Source organism: Nelumbo nucifera, chromosome 2 (assembly GCF_055504915.1).
Source record: "Nelumbo nucifera cultivar China Antique chromosome 2, China Antique-T2T, whole genome shotgun sequence".
NCBI classification, from domain to species: domain Eukaryota; kingdom Viridiplantae; phylum Streptophyta; class Magnoliopsida; order Proteales; family Nelumbonaceae; genus Nelumbo; species Nelumbo nucifera.
The window spans coordinates 63,488,627-63,505,788 of NC_142650.1; the positions used below are offsets into that span (position 1 = coordinate 63,488,627).

General features: G+C 34.2%; 1 protein-coding gene across 1 annotated transcript; it reads left to right on the forward strand.

Moving 5' to 3' along the window:
• Positions 1-10,177: 10,177 nt before the first annotated feature.
• On the forward strand, positions 10,178-15,530 carry LOC104607672 (cytochrome b-c1 complex subunit 9, mitochondrial-like). Its single transcript, XM_010273350.3, has 3 exons — positions 10,178-10,365; positions 10,894-10,941; positions 15,167-15,530. Exons 1-3 carry the CDS (start codon positions 10,249-10,251, stop codon positions 15,215-15,217), a joined length of 216 nt encoding a protein of 71 aa, XP_010271652.1. The 5' UTR covers positions 10,178-10,248; the 3' UTR covers positions 15,218-15,530.
• The last annotated feature ends 1,632 nt before the right edge of the window (positions 15,531-17,162 follow it).

Sequence of the window (17,162 nt, forward strand, 5' to 3'; positions counted from 1 at the left end):
CTTCCATAGCGAGAAAATGTGTGGGATCATAAACAAAACATTTAATTCTTTAATCCCAATAAGTAAAAATCTTGAAACCGTGAACAACTACCGGCTTTAAATCGTTGTAATGTTATCTACAAGATAATAGCCAATATTCTAGTTAACAAGATAAAACACCTATTGGATAATATCATTTCCCAGTTTCAAAGTGTTTTTGTGCCGAATAGACAAATTAGTGGTAACATTCTCGCCTGAAATGTTTCATTTTATGAAGAAAAAAAGGGGAAATTTTGTAATTATGGCTTATAAAATTGATACGGAAAATGTATATGATAGATTGGAATGGGAATTTATAGAAAAGGTTCTTAAAATTTTTGTGTTTCGTGTTGAGGTTCTCACTAAGAAGTTGGATAAGGAAGCTCAAGGATCTGGGAATCCCAATGGGTGCAAAATTTTCTAGGGGTAGTCCTACTATTCCCATTTTGCAATTTGTTGATAATCGCCTCATCTTTGCCAATACTTCCATCCATATGTGCCTTAAAATCAAAAACATTTTGACTACCCTTGCAAAAGCCTTTGGCTAGTGCCCACACATTACTAAATCTATTGTCAAAGTTTCAAAGAATATTCCTTTTAGATCCATATGGATTCATACCAAATACATATTTGGGGATCCCTTTGACTAACGGGAGAGTTCACTAGGGAAACCTTTATAAATATCAAAGAAAAGAAATTCGTCAAAACTTACAGGGTGGAAGAAAAACTCCTCTTTACCAGAGAAATTTTATATGGACTAATGCAAATGGGAAGAACTGCATCCATCTTTTAAATTGGGACAATATTTGAATAGCTAAAAGGTGGGGAGGTCTAGGCCCAAGAAATCTACATGCTAAATTGGCATGGAAATTCTCAAATGTTGATGAAAATCTTTGGGATAAGGTTATGAAAAAGCAAATTCTTAAAGGATGGAAATTTTAAGAATGTTAAAGGTAATAAGGGCATGGATAAGGACCCTCATGGTAAGGGACCTAATTAAGAAAGACACTCGATGTTGGTAATGGAAAGTCTATCAACTTTTGAAATGATTGTTGGGCTAGTGATAAACCCTTGACTGAAGAAGTCAACCAAGATAGGATTGGGAATAATAATCTCCTTCTCCTAGTTCCGAAAGTTATGGACCACAAGAGAAATTTCTAGAAGGATAATATAATTTGAGACTTGGTTCTTAGCCAAATTTGGCAAATGATTAAATTGAATTTTATTCCCTCAAACCCCAATGAGGACAAAATGATTTTGGAAACCCAACACAAGTAGTGAATTTTATTCCCTCAAATTGAATTTTCAGTTTGAGTTTGAAAATAAGAAGAAGTTTAAGTTTAAAAATTTTGGAAATATCTTCCCTTCTCAATTAAGTCTGCTTTCTATTTATTTTGCGTACATTCTATTGACTTAATATTGTAAACAAAATTGTAGTAAAAAAATCAACATGACCTACTTTAAAAATGAATATGTGTAGAAATACTATAACCACTATTTTTGATATTATGAAAATAGTAATAGCCCATTAATTACACAGGTTCCTTAGGTGGTTGTTTTGATTCTAAAAACATAAGCAAGAAACAACATCTACAGTAGGAAAAAAAATAGATGACCCACCTCCACCACTAGTGAGCCTTTGAACCCCACAATCAAAACCATTTACCATAGAATTATTTGTCCCAAGTATGGTTAGGGGCTTAAAGCTCAATAATACATATAGAAGGAACCGAGGAAATTTAAAAAACTGAATGTACTATTGAGGGGAAAGTAAAAGAAAAACAAGTGCATGGCCTAAGTTACATGGATATAGAGACATCAAAGAAATCATGAGTCATGGTAAGGAGAAATGACATGCACAACCCTGCTCCAAAAATTTAGTCATTCACAAGTTTATACATCTATTTGTTCCCTTGTAAACCAATAAGTAGCTAGAAGTTCTATTGATGGCATTGGAAAAGTAACAGGGAATGGATACTGATAGTAAAAGGGATGATTCCTTCCAATTGATAAAATCTAAACTGATTTTTAATAATAAATATAATAGTGTATCACTTGTAGCTTAGTAAACTCGGATTGAATTGTTATCAGATTGGATCAACAAGTATCCAATTCAGATGTCCTACATTCAACTATAGAAAAAAAAAGGCATTGGCTAAACTTAGCCTGATTAAAGCAATATTATGGAGTTAAAAAGGTTAAGAACCATACATGCAACACCTGCCATCTCCTTGTCATAGTGCAATAACTTCAAAGGATATTCTATTAAAAACTTCTAACCATTTGGGATAGAAGATGAACTTGGGGATAGTGAAAATCATTCTTGTATTTTCATGTATGATTTGTAAGGATGATTCAATTCGTGCTTTGATACTAGCATTACTGCAAAGCTTCTATTTGGCTTATTATTGATGAGAAAATCATTCTTGTATTTTCATGTCTAATTTATAAGGATGACTCAATTCATGCTCTGATACTAGCATTGCTGCAAAGCCTCTATTTGGCTTATTATTGATGAGAAAATTTCAACATCATGATATTGCCTTTTGGTTATTTGAGTTGTAATTGTTATCTTTTACTAAATTGATAAGATTTTTTTGTTGGGTTATATTTTAGAAATTTGGTTGCAAGAACTTTCTTTACTAATGTGTACTATCACCTGTATAGCAACAATTTAATTATCCTGACCCTCCAAGGGGGTGTTCTTTTTTTGGATTTTGAGAGGAGGGAGTTGGTCAATGGGATTTTGGGTCCCATTGACCAAGAATCCCATGTTCTTTTTTCAGATTCATGTGGGGACCAAGGAAAGTTTATTTTCTTGGGTATCACTTACCCGAGTAAGTGATACCCATCTCCTAGGTGCGTAAATAGCTTTCCCACATAGGGGGAAAGTTGCCAGCACTTGAATGGGACAAAAATGCCCTTTTTAATAATGGATTTTTATGGCTAAAATGGTCATTGCCTTATTTACATGAGAAATAAAAGAAACTGGGTAAATGCACTTACCCGGGTAAGTGTTTCCCAAGAAAAACTTACCTAGGTAACTGCATTTACCCAAGTAAGTAACTTACCGAAAAGCGAACAGGGCCCAAAAGTAATAGTTCACATTATTGCCGCATTAGTGTAGTAGTCGTTTGGACTATGAATTAGCCTTTTCTACATGCATTTTTCTCATATTGTCATACAAAAAAAAACCCACTAAAAAAATCTTTTATAAACCGATTATTAATATGACGAATCTTGTAATTGTACATGCACGTGTATACATTAAACATCCAACATCAAGAGTAGATTTTAGGAATCTTCTTGCCTACACACAATGCTAGAATTCTGCACTAAAGTACTTGAAACATCAAAGTCATGCCCCTAGCTAAACCATATATATATACTACATATAAAAGTGTGAATGCAATGTAAAAGTTCTTTTGGACTAAAATTACCCTATATTTCTCTATTTGAGAAAAGGGTATAAAAGTTATTTTGTAACAACTTTAATGCCAATTTCAATGGTTATTAAAATGCCCATATTTGTGTATTTAGTCCATCTCTAATTGTAAGGGTTGAAAATGTAATTGCAATTATTGCTTTTCACCTCATTTAATCGCCTCTCATAAAGTCTTATATTTAACTCCCATTTTTTCTTATTAAATCCTACATTTAAGTTATTTTTTACTAATAAATTCTATTAATTGGATTTATGCCAATAATTTTAACAATATAAACTCATATTTTAAAACTAACTAAAAAAAACATTCATTGTTTAAATGGTTGCTAAGCAATTCAACCATCCGAATCAAATTGGTCAACCTATGAAATCATAATTAGGTAATAAAATTTTTAAAATAGAAATAAATATAAAAATTACAAAACATAAAAAATAGACACATTTATGATATTTTTATTAATCAAATTAAAAAAAATAAGCGTAATAAACAATAATTATTTTTATTGATAATGGAAATGAAATACATAATTTAGAACTAATGAAAAAATGAAATTATTTTAGCAGGCATCCACTGATCTCCCTACTGGATGAAAACTCGAACGCCAGTTGATAAGGTTAGCAGGTTGAGTTGTAAAGGGTAAACAATCAGAGTACCCCCGGGGTGGAGACTCCGATGATCAAGTCAACGAAGAGTGTATGAAAGAGAGAGGGATAACAAAGAGTTTTTAGTATCTTTGCCTGTAGGATATACAATCACACGTCCCTCCTAAAGGTCAAGGAGGTGTCTTTATATAGGCACTGTGTTCACATAGTGCATCCGAGATCTCTGAGAGGACGAGGCTCATCGGCCCACAATTTTAGGAGGCAGCCTAACGAGTTACCTTAAGTCTTAACTGATCCATTCAAAGTGGGCAACAAGGAAGCTCAATGTTATCCGTTAGGCGATGTGATCCTGAAGGAGTCGAAGACGAGAAGTCACATACAACGGAGGTCAATGATTACGCCATGTAGGTCAGCACCCGAACACCGGTCAGGTCATCGAGCACTTCGAAAGGAGGTTGGCCTTCTTGTTTGGTTCCTTGACCCACTTCATTGAGGTGGCATAGGCTGTATAGGTCGGGTCCCGAGGTGTTCATTCACTAGGTCTACTTTAGTCCTTGCCAAGGTGCATCAGGGTGGTATGTTGGTCATCACTATTCTCAAGGTGACTCTGGGATGGTTTAGGCCGATCTTACTGGGACAAGTCTCCGCCCATGTGATGCCAATGTGTTATGCGATGGTTCGGTGGTGCCACATGGTGGGGTATCAATTTACCCCTCATTATAAATTATTTTACTATTTCACAAAGATTAATAATTCAACTTTTGGGTCAAATGTGTTAACATTTAATGTCATAAATAAATAATAATGTATAATAAAATATAAAAATACAAAAATGAAGAGGATACATAAGTTTTGCAAAAAAAAAAAAACCGGGCATATGTATAATATCATATAATTATCATATTAAATAAGAGGTAAGTGTGATATATCAGAATTATTTTTACACACAAGAATAAAAAATATATAGAAAAATTTAACACATCTATAATTTTATATTTGCGCTACTATTAAAAATATGAATAAAATTGTGAAACTTTCTTTTTACTAAAATACTCATATTTCAATTTAGTTCCTATTTAATTGTGAGGTTTAAATTGTAAATTGAACCACTGCTTTTCACCTCATTCCCCTATAATTAAATCTGACGTTTTTTGATAAATGAACAAAAAAAAGATACACAAACAAGATGAAAAGAAGAATTTAGCCAAATAGATAGGCCTATCAATGATACTTTAAACATCACAACTTGATCCAATTATCACATATTTGGATCAGGTGTTTATGTAATTAGTTTTGGATTTTGTAACATGAATTTGAATAATAATAAAAATAAAAAAATAAAAGTATTATTATCATCATCTAGAATTGTCACATGCAAAGCGCATGCACGCTTACTAGTTTCCCAAAATGTGTCACTTGTACGAATAGGAAAGCCTTGGATGCTATAGTGCATCCATTGCACTTAGTCACTTCTCTAATTTAATCTCAAGCAAGTCTCTAATAAAATCAACAAACCCTACATTAAAAACTTGTAGATGATGCTCCAATGAGGACTACTCTAGAATTATATACTTTAGCTGATTTGTTTCTTGAAGAGGGAAAGACAAAAAGAATTGGCTTCAAATTTCTAAAATAGGGCTCACCACCGGAATCTTGATTAAATTTCTAATATTCATATAAATTTGCTCATAGAAGTTCATCGATAATGAAAAGATGCTCCTGTAGTGACTTCAAAACCATTAGACATGGCAAGATAAAATATAACAAAAAAAATTTCATAGTACTCATAATTCTTCAAATTAATTTTTGTTTTTCTAATTTGTGTTTCCAAAGAAGGTCTCCAACAACATTTTCAAGCTTGCATTGCACCTCTTTGGTAAAATTATCATCACATGTTCTCATTAAAATGTTTGATTTTCTATTTACACAGGGAAAAAAAGTATGGCTCATCATACTCCAAGAGAAGCAAAAGCAATGCTTAGCAATGAATTTATTTTTTAAGACGTGTTCTCCATGTTTGAGCATGGGATTCAATTATGTAATCTTCAAGTCAGTGTAACATATGTTTAAATGGAATTTTTACATCATCTCATGGAGAGGAAACATTAGATCTGTTTATCTCTATCATGTCAACCGTTTTACCTTTCATATACCATATGATAAATTTGATAAAAAAAATTGACAACTTTGTTCTGCATTGAGTGGTTTGGTATGAGTCCCATAAGCTAATATTCAAAACAAGGGTTGTGGAATGGTTTTATGCTTCCTTCAAACTACTATAACAATATTCATTCATGGACTTACAATATCTAAGGTTTAAACTATTGTTAAGGAGTTTTCAAGTTAGTAGTCACTACCAATTAAAAAGAAAAGAATTAATTACAAACACTTTATTATTGACAAAAAATTATAGACACTTGGCCTGTCCTTGGCAAAGGTTTCTTAGTAAATTGGATGTTGATTGGTTAGGTGTCTTGAGGCCTTTTTCTTTTCATTTGTATGATGTTATTGCATCTCCTAAGTATCAAATCAGGCTAATTCCAAGTATATTTAATGTTTAAGGGGACGTTAACCTTGTTGGATGTAATTGTAAAATGGATGAATTATTGGGGACCATTTGTTTTCTATTGCTAATTTTCTTTTATTGGTTATGACATGAGGTTTCTAATTAGGTCCACCTATGTTTCTTGCCAACAATTGAGAGTTGTTGGTAGAAGACATTAGATTCTTTTTCATCTAAAGTCAATAGGTAAAGAGGGGATCATCTTTGGCCCCCAATTCAATAGTTTTTGTATTTCAACCAACATATGTATAAACTCATCAAAATAGCTAATTTTCCACATTAAAACCATGTTGTCTAAGTTTTTTGGGTTTATAGGTGGGGCCCACACTGAAACATCATCATGTCCCCATGCTTTAATGCCCGCGTAGATTCTAAACATGGTAAATATGCATACGTTAGCCTATGTTAGTAGGGACAAAGTTAGGATTGCAAGACTGACTTTTTATAAATTAAATAAATTTGTGTTATAAGTGAACCCCACATATAAAATGTATTAATGGCTATACATTTTGATGCCTATTTTGGTCCCACATGTGGTACATATGCATATGTCAACCTATATCTTGGCAGAGCCAAAAAAAAATTAATAAGTATTCGAGTTCTGTATTTTGTTTATGCACTTGTTTTTTACAACTCAAACAAAAAGTGCAAAATTGATTTATTAATTGCACCACATTCAACCAAACAAGAAAAGTGCAAATGTTAATGCAAAACTAAATCAGATTTACACGGTTTAGATTTGCACTCCTATGCATTTGAATTAGTGCAAATCAACTAAACACAACCTAAAGAAAAAATGAAAAAACAAAACATTGCCTTGATGGGTCAAACTTTAAGGTTTTTACCATTAAAGGATAGCAAAATGATTTATTACTTAACTATCTATATCTATGTGAATAAACTAATTGGGTTAGGGTATCACCCATTAAAACTTTGACTGGGTTAAAATAATAGTTGTAAAGTTTAATCCACACCTAATCTGCTTTATCATTACTCCTTTTTTGGCGGGTTCATTTTTTTGAGAAGCCATTTACCTAGTAAATGCATTTGCCTAAATAAATGTTTTCTTGGGTAAGTGCATTTTATCCATGTTTTTTTTATTTGGAAATTAAACCTAATTTAATCTCTTAAATTAAGTAACAAATTTATATAAAAAACCTAAACTTATGTCATAAATAATAGATGTTAAACAAAAATTATTAAAATACTAACCCCATACTTAGCATTGAGTGGTCATTCTCTATTTATATATTAAGTTATAGGCTTGGAAATTTGACCCATGCATGTGTATGCCCATAGGCTTAGCATAAACATTATCGACGACCATTGTTTTAAAAGGCTTAAGCCTTGAGGTGTGAAGCATACGCCTTGAGGTGAGATACACAAATTTTGCCTCAATGCTTAAGCCTCACAACTTTGATGTGAGGCTTAATCCTTTGTTAAATGAGGCATAAGCTTCAAGTATCAATGATTACTTAGTGATTTAATGCAAAGAAAATATATTTTTATAATTTAAAACATATAAAAAATACTTCAATAATTATGGGCCAAATAAAAAAGTAAAATTGAAAAACCAATAAGGCAAATCAAGTTCTACTAGTTTTTCTTAGTGTTTTAAGAGAGTTCAATGCAAAAAAGGACTAATCAAGTTATTAGTTTCTTTTGGATAAATCAAGTAAGATTTTTTCTTATTATTCTAAATGTAATGTCCCAAGTTTGTTATTTTTCTCATTTATTCTCCTAGTGGATTTTTTTAAAATTTATTATTATTATTATTATTATTATTATTACTACTATTATTATTATTATTATTATTTGCATAGATAAAATCAACTAAGTATTATATGGATGATTATATTGATATGTTTCTTTTCTTTTAAATTGTTTTTTTACATGAAACGTAAAATGTTTATAATTGTTTGTTTATTAGTTAATTATTATTTTATTAGTTAAGAAAAGTTAAAATAAATTCACAAGATAGACAATTAGACAGCAAATTGAAAACAAAATCTTAAAATTTTATTGGATATGAAATTTGATGTAAACAATTTTGTTTATATATGAAATAATAAAACGAAATTGAAAAAATCATAATAAAATTGGAATAAAATAATATAATAAAATTGAAAATAAAAATTTGTATACATATTATTATATAATTATAATTACATATAATACATATTATATATATTTATATATATGTGGGCCATGCCATGATGGTCCATGGGCCCCAAAACCCTAGCTCGGCATGACTAAGGGTAGGGTTGTTCATAAGAAGACCCAACCCGACCAAACCGACCAACTCGGGCCAACCCAACCCGAGTCGGCCGGGTTTTCTTCAGCACCGGTCATTTTCGGGTTATGAAAAATCATAAACCGATGATTCGGTTCAGTTTCAGTTTTCATGTGTGAAAACCGAAACGGACCCGAACCAAATCGACTTAGTAGTTAGTTCCTAGTTAGTAGTTACAACCTAATTAGTTCCTACTTAACTAAGTTGTCTCTATCCTAATTACAACCTACTTAACTAAGTTGTCTCTCAAACTCTGCTCCCTCCACAACTGGATCCATGGATGGGCCACAAAACATTAAGGAAATGATAGTTTCCTTTGGGAATGTAGAGCAAAAAATGAACACTTGAACAACAACTAAGTAGAGCCGAAATCGACCCAAACCGACTCAAACCGATCAGGTTGGTTTTGCTTAACACAGGGTTGGTTTCGGTTTCAATTTCAGGTAACCCAACCAGGTCGGGTCGGTTGGAAAAACATCAGTAAACCGACCCAACCCGACCCGTGAACAACCCTAGCCAAGGGTTTAGGCCAGGCCTAACATGTCCACTCATTACAATTCCTGAAGCTGTGCTGGGCTATGTGACCAGGGGTGTCAATTGGATTGGATTTGGTCCAATCCGATCCAATCCAATGTGAGTCTATTATAAATGGACCAGGTCCAATTCAATCCAGTGAATGTTTTGAACCAATTTGAACCGATCCAAGTCAATGTCTGAATCATTCAATCTGTTCAAATTCATTTCGACTTAGATTGGTTTCAACCCAAACCCAGTCCATTGACACATATATTCTTACCTTATATCTATCAATGGACCAGATATTGGCTTAATCCAAATCAATCCAATATAAATTTGATATGGATAGACTAGGTCCAATCTAATCTAATTAATATTTTGGACCGATTAATCCAATCCAATATGTCTGATTGGTCCGTCTAGTCCGTCTAAATTGACTTTGGACTGGACGGGGTCTAACCCAAAACCGGTCCATTGACACCCTTATGTGTGATCCAGCCCACTTTACAACTCTACGCCACTATCACCCATAAATCGAATGGAATCGGTCCAATCGGATAGGTATGATTCCACAGTCCACATTCGATCCAATTACAAACTGCTCGATTTTGGATCAATTCGTTTCACCAAAAAGAAAAAAACCGGATCATTCTGAACCGGACCAAAATCGAATCGGAAAAACGGATACGCCAGATACGGGATACCATTTGCAGCCCTATAAGACGCTCCTCCAAGATCGTAGAAAAATGGTAGTCTGCGCCAAAGCCAGAAAGAAATTGAACAGAGAAAGATCAAAGACCAACAGAAGCCATGGATTCTACTGCTCGGAAAAGTGGAGGTCTTTTCGAAGGGCTCTACAGAGTCATCATGCGCCGGAACTCTGTATACGTTACCTTCATCATTGCCGGCGCTTTCGTCGGAGAACGGGTAGGGTTTCTGCCCAATCCCCGCGTTTTTCTTTGATTGTTTATTTGCTTGCTCTAGAAGGCCATCGATTGGGTTTTATGCAAGTATTGTTTTTTCATTTGGTCTTGCTTCTTCTTAATTCAAACACGCCTTACTGTTTCTAAATACTCAATGTTTTGTTGTTCAACTGAACCTTTACGATCTGGAATGAATGTCTATGTGCACAGTTTCTATTTCACGATTGAAATCAAGCTGGAATATACTCAGTTGCAAATTCCTAAATCTTGGGTTTTGGTAATTTTGTAGTATTATTTACAATTTTACTCGTTTTGTTTGATACACGGCGGCCGGGATCTCATTGACGTTGGTAAATGCCCTCGTAAGGTTGATTCTTAAAAGATAATTAGGTTTCCAGGGGGTTTGCATTTTAGCTATACTTCCTCAGCAGATGATTTAATCAATTGTTTTTTTTTTGGTTTGTTGAAAAAAGGACGCTTTCGATTATTTATTTATTTAGGGTAACTTACGAAGTGATGTTTTTGGATGCAGGCAGTGGACTACGGAGTTCATAAGCTCTGGGAGTACAACAATGTTGGGGTATTATATTTGCCGCCTATATCGTTCTGCATAGTGAATAAGTTCTGTTGTATTTTTCTTAAACTGCTAACATGTATGTGCTTGTATTATGCTTGTCCTTTGTAAAGGTTATACAATTATAAATATAAACAGTGCCTATGTTGCTGGTGTTAAATCGATTCTTGTAAATTCTGTTGAAGCATCTTATAACATTCATGAATTTGGTTGGTTCTATTTATATTTATAGCCATTACCTTAAACTTGCCTTCATGATACATGGGATCAATGAAAAAATTTAGGCAACATGTTTCCTAGGAGGTATGGGAGCCCTTGGTTGTTTATGAATTATGAAATACATGCTTTCATTTCTTCACATTGTTCCCCAAAACATTTGCTCCCAATTTAGCCTTTGTTTTGCTAATGCATCTGCCAAGTGATTAGCTGCTCTTGGTGTCCAAAGAAGCTTCGCATTTATATCTTTAAGTAAATTCCTGATTTCCTTCATGATATTTCTATACAATCATGAGCCCGGTTTGTCTTGTTTCAGTCAGCTGATAACTGTTGTTTATGAATTATGATATACATGCTTTCATTTCTTCACATTGTTCCCCAAAACATTTGCTCCCACTTTAGCCCTTGTTTTGCTAATGCATCTTCCAAGTCATTAGCTGCTCTTGGTGTCCAAAGAAGCTTCACATCTATATCTTTAAGTAAATTCCTGATTTCCTTCATGATATTTCTATACGATCATGAGCCTGGTTTGTCTTGTTTCAGTCAGCTGATAACTGTTGTAGAGTCACCATCTATTATCAGATTTGAAGTGTTAAGTAACTTCCCAATATTAATTGTTTTGCAGCCATCAAACTTGAGTTTGACCCACCTATTAGTGGGGAAATCCATCTATTAGCTTTCACAAGACTGCCGAATCTGCTAGCTGCTTCCACTCTCTCATAATGTCATCCATTGAGAAATCTTTAATCAATGTAGTTACTTTAAGCCAATTTGTCACCTTGATCTTCACATTTTCGAGTTCAGGTCAGCTACCAACACACAGTGCCAACAACATCCCAATTGGCCATTGCGTCTGTACATTGGGAACATTTCCCCATGACAACAAGGGAGATGTTCCCAATGTGTGGCTGCAGTGGACTGTTGGGACAGGGTTGGTAGCAGATCCCTGCCCCACATTTCCTGCATTCTTTCCTTTGGCTGACTCACCTCCTTGAATAATCTCGAGTTTCTTTCTTCCTGAACCATGCATAGGATAACAACCCTACAATGGAGTTCCCCCCTCTTTGAGGAACAAAGGGCAAACTTGAGGAAAGATGTAGTCACTACCACATTCTTCTTGAATAGCCCGTCAAGCATGCTGATTTTTTCACATATGGCTTTCAATAAAAAGAAGCAACTGTTTGATGGTACAACAGAATGCCAGAATCCTTTTTTTCCTGGAAAGATATTGGGTTTGGGGAAGATGTGAGTGAGGGGAATAGATAACTGGTTGAGAAACTGGAAGAAGTATCCAACAATGAGGTTTTGAAGAGGAGTAAACCTCCAAAAGGCTATTCTGTTCCCATTCCCAAGGCCATAGCTTATATGAGGGACAATAACATGGCAAGTGGAAATGATACTTTTTCATGGTTTGCCAAGTAAAATTAAATGTATCGTTGGGCTACTAATTTACTACTCATCTGTTGGAGTTGACTACATACTTGCTGCAAAAAACTAATGCCCATAGTTCCTCTAAGAGATGCACCCATATCTTGCTCCAAAATTTCCAGAACTGAACTTCCAAAACGCTCTTCTGTTTCAAGTCTCAAGGATATATCTTGAAGGAGGGATAGAAACATGGCAAGTCGAAATGATACCCTTTCGTGAGTTCACCAAGTAAAATTGATGCATCTGTTAGGTTACTAATTTACTATCCATCTGTTGGAGTTCAATCCATACGTTGTGAAAAACTAATACCCATAGGTGTTTTTTCCTGATGGAAAACCACTTGCCCAATAGTGAGATTTTTCCTATAAGAGATCCATCCGCATCTTGCTTTAAATTTTTCCAGAAGTGACCAATCCACTTATTTTTATGTAGGACATGGAGTTGGATGCCACTTTGTACTTTGTGCTAGTTTTTTGTAGTATTGTTTCATATTATAGTTTCATTTTGCTATTCCCACTAATGATAAAAATAATGTTATTCCTTGTACTTGGCTTCTGTTTAGATTACACTTTGAAGAGAAAAGTGATCTTTGCACAAGGAACTTTATTTTGTCTAGATCTATCTTGCCAGTTTTTGTGGTATTTTATATGCTTTACTTTGATATTATTATTTCCTACATCTTGGTTTCCTTTTACATGACACTTTGAGCAGGAAAATAAGCTGTCTTAGATATGTCAGCACTTGAAACACTAGGTTTGTAACATAATTCTGATCCACAGTAGTAAAACTCCTAGAAATTAAGATACAATTAATGACGGAAAATGCGAACCCATGTTTCCGATTTAAATCGTTACACTTAATCTCTTTCTGAAACATATTTTTGAAACTTACTACTATTTGTTTTGTAAATCTCACCATTCGCCCAAGACAATTCCAATCAAATTGAACAGGACCTAGTTCCATACTTTTATCACTTTTTGTTTCTTTTAATTATCTTCTGAGGTTTTAACAGACACTACAAAAATATTAATTTGGATATCTAAACCTGTTTAAAGATCCTTTTAAGTATATTTTCCATCCATATGTAGGCTAATTAGCCATTATTTGTTTGTTTGTTGTTTTGTAACTCAAACTTGATTATAACATTCAATTCAATGCCTAGTGTACAAGGGGTAAACTTCACTAGAAGAAAAATACAAGTGGGTAACTTGGTGGCATCAATTACTTGTAGGCCTGTCAATGGTACCCGAAAAATGAGGCCCGGTCCAACATCCAATCCGATTATCTCAGATTTGGCTGATGTATTCAAGGTTCAAAAAATTGACACGTATCGGCCCGTATTGTCCGATACGTATCGTATCGGGACTCGGGAGCTTCCTGATATGCCCCTACAGAGGGTGTATCAAGGTTCTGACCAGTTCAGGGGTAGACGGACATTTAAACTGGCCCCTCTGAACTGGATTTGAAAAAAAAACTAAAAAAAAACATACTGCCTGATACGCCGGCATATCGATATTTTGAACCTTGGATATATTTATGTAATCAGATCGGGTTTGGATTTGACTCCATCCAATCTGACTAAAATCCGAATCTGATTATATCATAATATTTATTGGTTTTAATATATAAATTTTATATAATCATATTTAAAATTATAAAAAATATATTTTATATATTATATTATATATGAATCTATATATATAATAAATTCAGTATGTATGTTACATTAATTTATTATATATAAAAGTTGAAAACTAATAAATTTATTTTTTGTATTTTAAAAAATTAAAGCGGAGTCGGATTAAATCCGAATCCAATCTGAATCTGAGTCTGAGGTCTTTAAAACCGACTGGATTTGGATAGAAGCTTTCCATAATTGGATCGGAGTTGGATTTTGCTGAATCCGATCCGATTACAGCCCTAATTACTTGAAAGAGATCAAGAAGCTATAATAATGAAGAAGACAACAGGTTTAATAATATTCTAAAATGCAATTGTGTTGGATAACTACACAGCATCTAAATTAAATGAAGCACACTAGCACAGAGAACAGTAAGTTTCTTTTCTACCATGCAATTGTCTTGTACAACTGACAATCATAGATGCACATAGAGAAGCAGCATAGCGTGTCAATGCAATCAATTAACATGATATTATTCTTGGATTCTATTGTTCCATCTGTTTTTAGCGGTACCCAGACCCTGGTTGTAATCCTATGTATATGCTTGTTTATATTAATGAAATACTTTCTTTTATCTATAAAAAACATGATATTATTCTTAGGTAAGTAAAAAAAAATGCAAAGGTAGATAATTGATTATCAGAGAAGGAACTGGCTGGAGTTCTTGACTTTTAACTACTTTGATAATATTGTCTTTCATAGCTGACCTCGGATAGTTTTTTTTTTTTTCCTGATAAATGAGCTGACCTCGGATAGTTAGGGTTAGGATTTTGTTGAATCGAGAATTGTTGTCATTCCTGTGCGGCCAAGTTTGGGATCTAACATCATATTTATATAATTTCCGAACTGTTTTTTAAGCTTGCCATTCTCGGTTTTTAACAGAAAATTGATGTTATTCTAATGCAGAAGCGGTTTGAGGACATTCCAGTACTGGGAACAAGGCAGTCTGAAGAATGAAGTTTTGTATCCCCTCTTTTTTCTGTCCGTGTTCTGAACCATGGAATTTGGACTGAATATCCACAAATTTCAATCAGAAATTTTGATGATTTCCGAAACATCTTGTATTGACTAGTGATCATTTAATAAGTGCCAACTTGTTGATTCACGTAGCTTTATTTGCAAAATATAGCTACGAATTTATTGTTTTGGGGTGTATACTATCCTTTGTCTTTGCATTGTAATGCGTTGATTCAGTTTGACTCGTGACAATTTGAATAAGGACCCTTCAGAAGTCAATGACTTTAAAAATCCGGATTTTCAGTAGTGTCAATGTGGCAGTAAAGCTCATCTATTATAGTTCTGCATAGATCTCCTCAGATGAAAATATTTATTGATGATAGTACCTGAATGCTATAGCCAAGTTGTGTCTACAACATAAATGATAGAACATGGTGATGAGAGGAAGATTTATGATGAACGTGGTTGCACTTTCATGTACTGCGTAGGCTTTGCTTCTGTTACATTCACTCTTCAATTATAGAAGCAAAGCCTACGCATTCATTTTAAGAATCTAAGCATCCTTTTTTTTTTTGTCATACTGTGGTTTGCCGTGTAGAGATGTTCAGGGTAAGTATCTTATGCACATTTTCTTTTAATGTTGGAATTGCGTTTTACCTTTTTTGTTGTTTAAGTTTGGTTAATCACACATCCTTGTGGACAGGATTTTGTGAATGGTGTCTTGTGCACCTTTTGTTCAATGGCATCTTGACTAGAAATTTAGAATTTTCTTTCTCTGAAACGTCCTATTTAGATTTAGGTAACTGTGGTTTGGATACCATATGAAGCGAGGTGATCTGAAGCGTCCTATTTGGTGTTAGAGCTGTAAATCTGGGCATACCGCCCGTGGCCCAGTACAGCCCGGCATGACAGCACACGGATGGCATGGAGGTATGGGCCATGCTGGGTTTGGGTTTTCATGCCGGCACAGGCCTGTGGCTCTGCCCGATCCATATATATATATATATAATATTTTTATTTTTAATTTTATTCCAATTGTATTGTAATTTTTTAATTTCATTTTATTATTGTATATATAAACAATTGTATACATCAAAATTTATATAAAATAAAATTTTAAGATTTTTTTTGTCTATTTTGTTAATTTACTTTTAAATTATTATTATTATTTTTCAAAATAAAAAAAAATATACCTCTCATGGCTTGGTCTAGTGGCCCAAGGTTTGGTCTGCAGACCAGCTTGACTTGCGGCACTGCACAGAATAGCTCAGGCCCGCATTGGCGGTGCCGGACTGGTCTAAACTCTGAAGTATCCCAGGGGTAGCAAATACGGCTTGGCCCAGCCTGTGGGTCAGCACAGCACGACCCGATTTACACCTCTTTTTGGTGTATAGACCTTGCTAAGCCTAGACAATAAGGGTTGAAAAGGGGTGTTTTGGTACAATAGCTTTTCTCTGCCATTACATTTTGGGTTGATCAATACAATTTTGTAAGAAGTATGTATTGCTACATCATATACGAATTATTTTAACTAAAAAAATACATGTATGTGAGAAACAGAGAAATGAATAAATAGTAAGTTGATGAGCATAATAAACGGCTGCCTTTTTTAATGAATGAATAACATATGGGCTTTTCACATGTTACTGCAGCGATGAACAGAGAAAATGCCAAATAGTCACTCCATTTATTTTGCTTTTGGTTGATGATAAGTTGACTACCGATCATTTGCACCAAGAGGGGGAAACTAGAAACAAAGACAAACTAGGGCTGTTCACGGGTCGGGTTGGGTCGGTTTATTGAGGTTTTTCCAACCGACCCGACCTGGTCGGGTTACCTGAACTTGAAACCAAAATCGACCCAGTGTTAGGCAAAATCGACCTGGTCGGTTTGAGTCGGGTTGGGTCGGTTTTGACTCTAAGTTCAACCATGTTTGACAGAAACT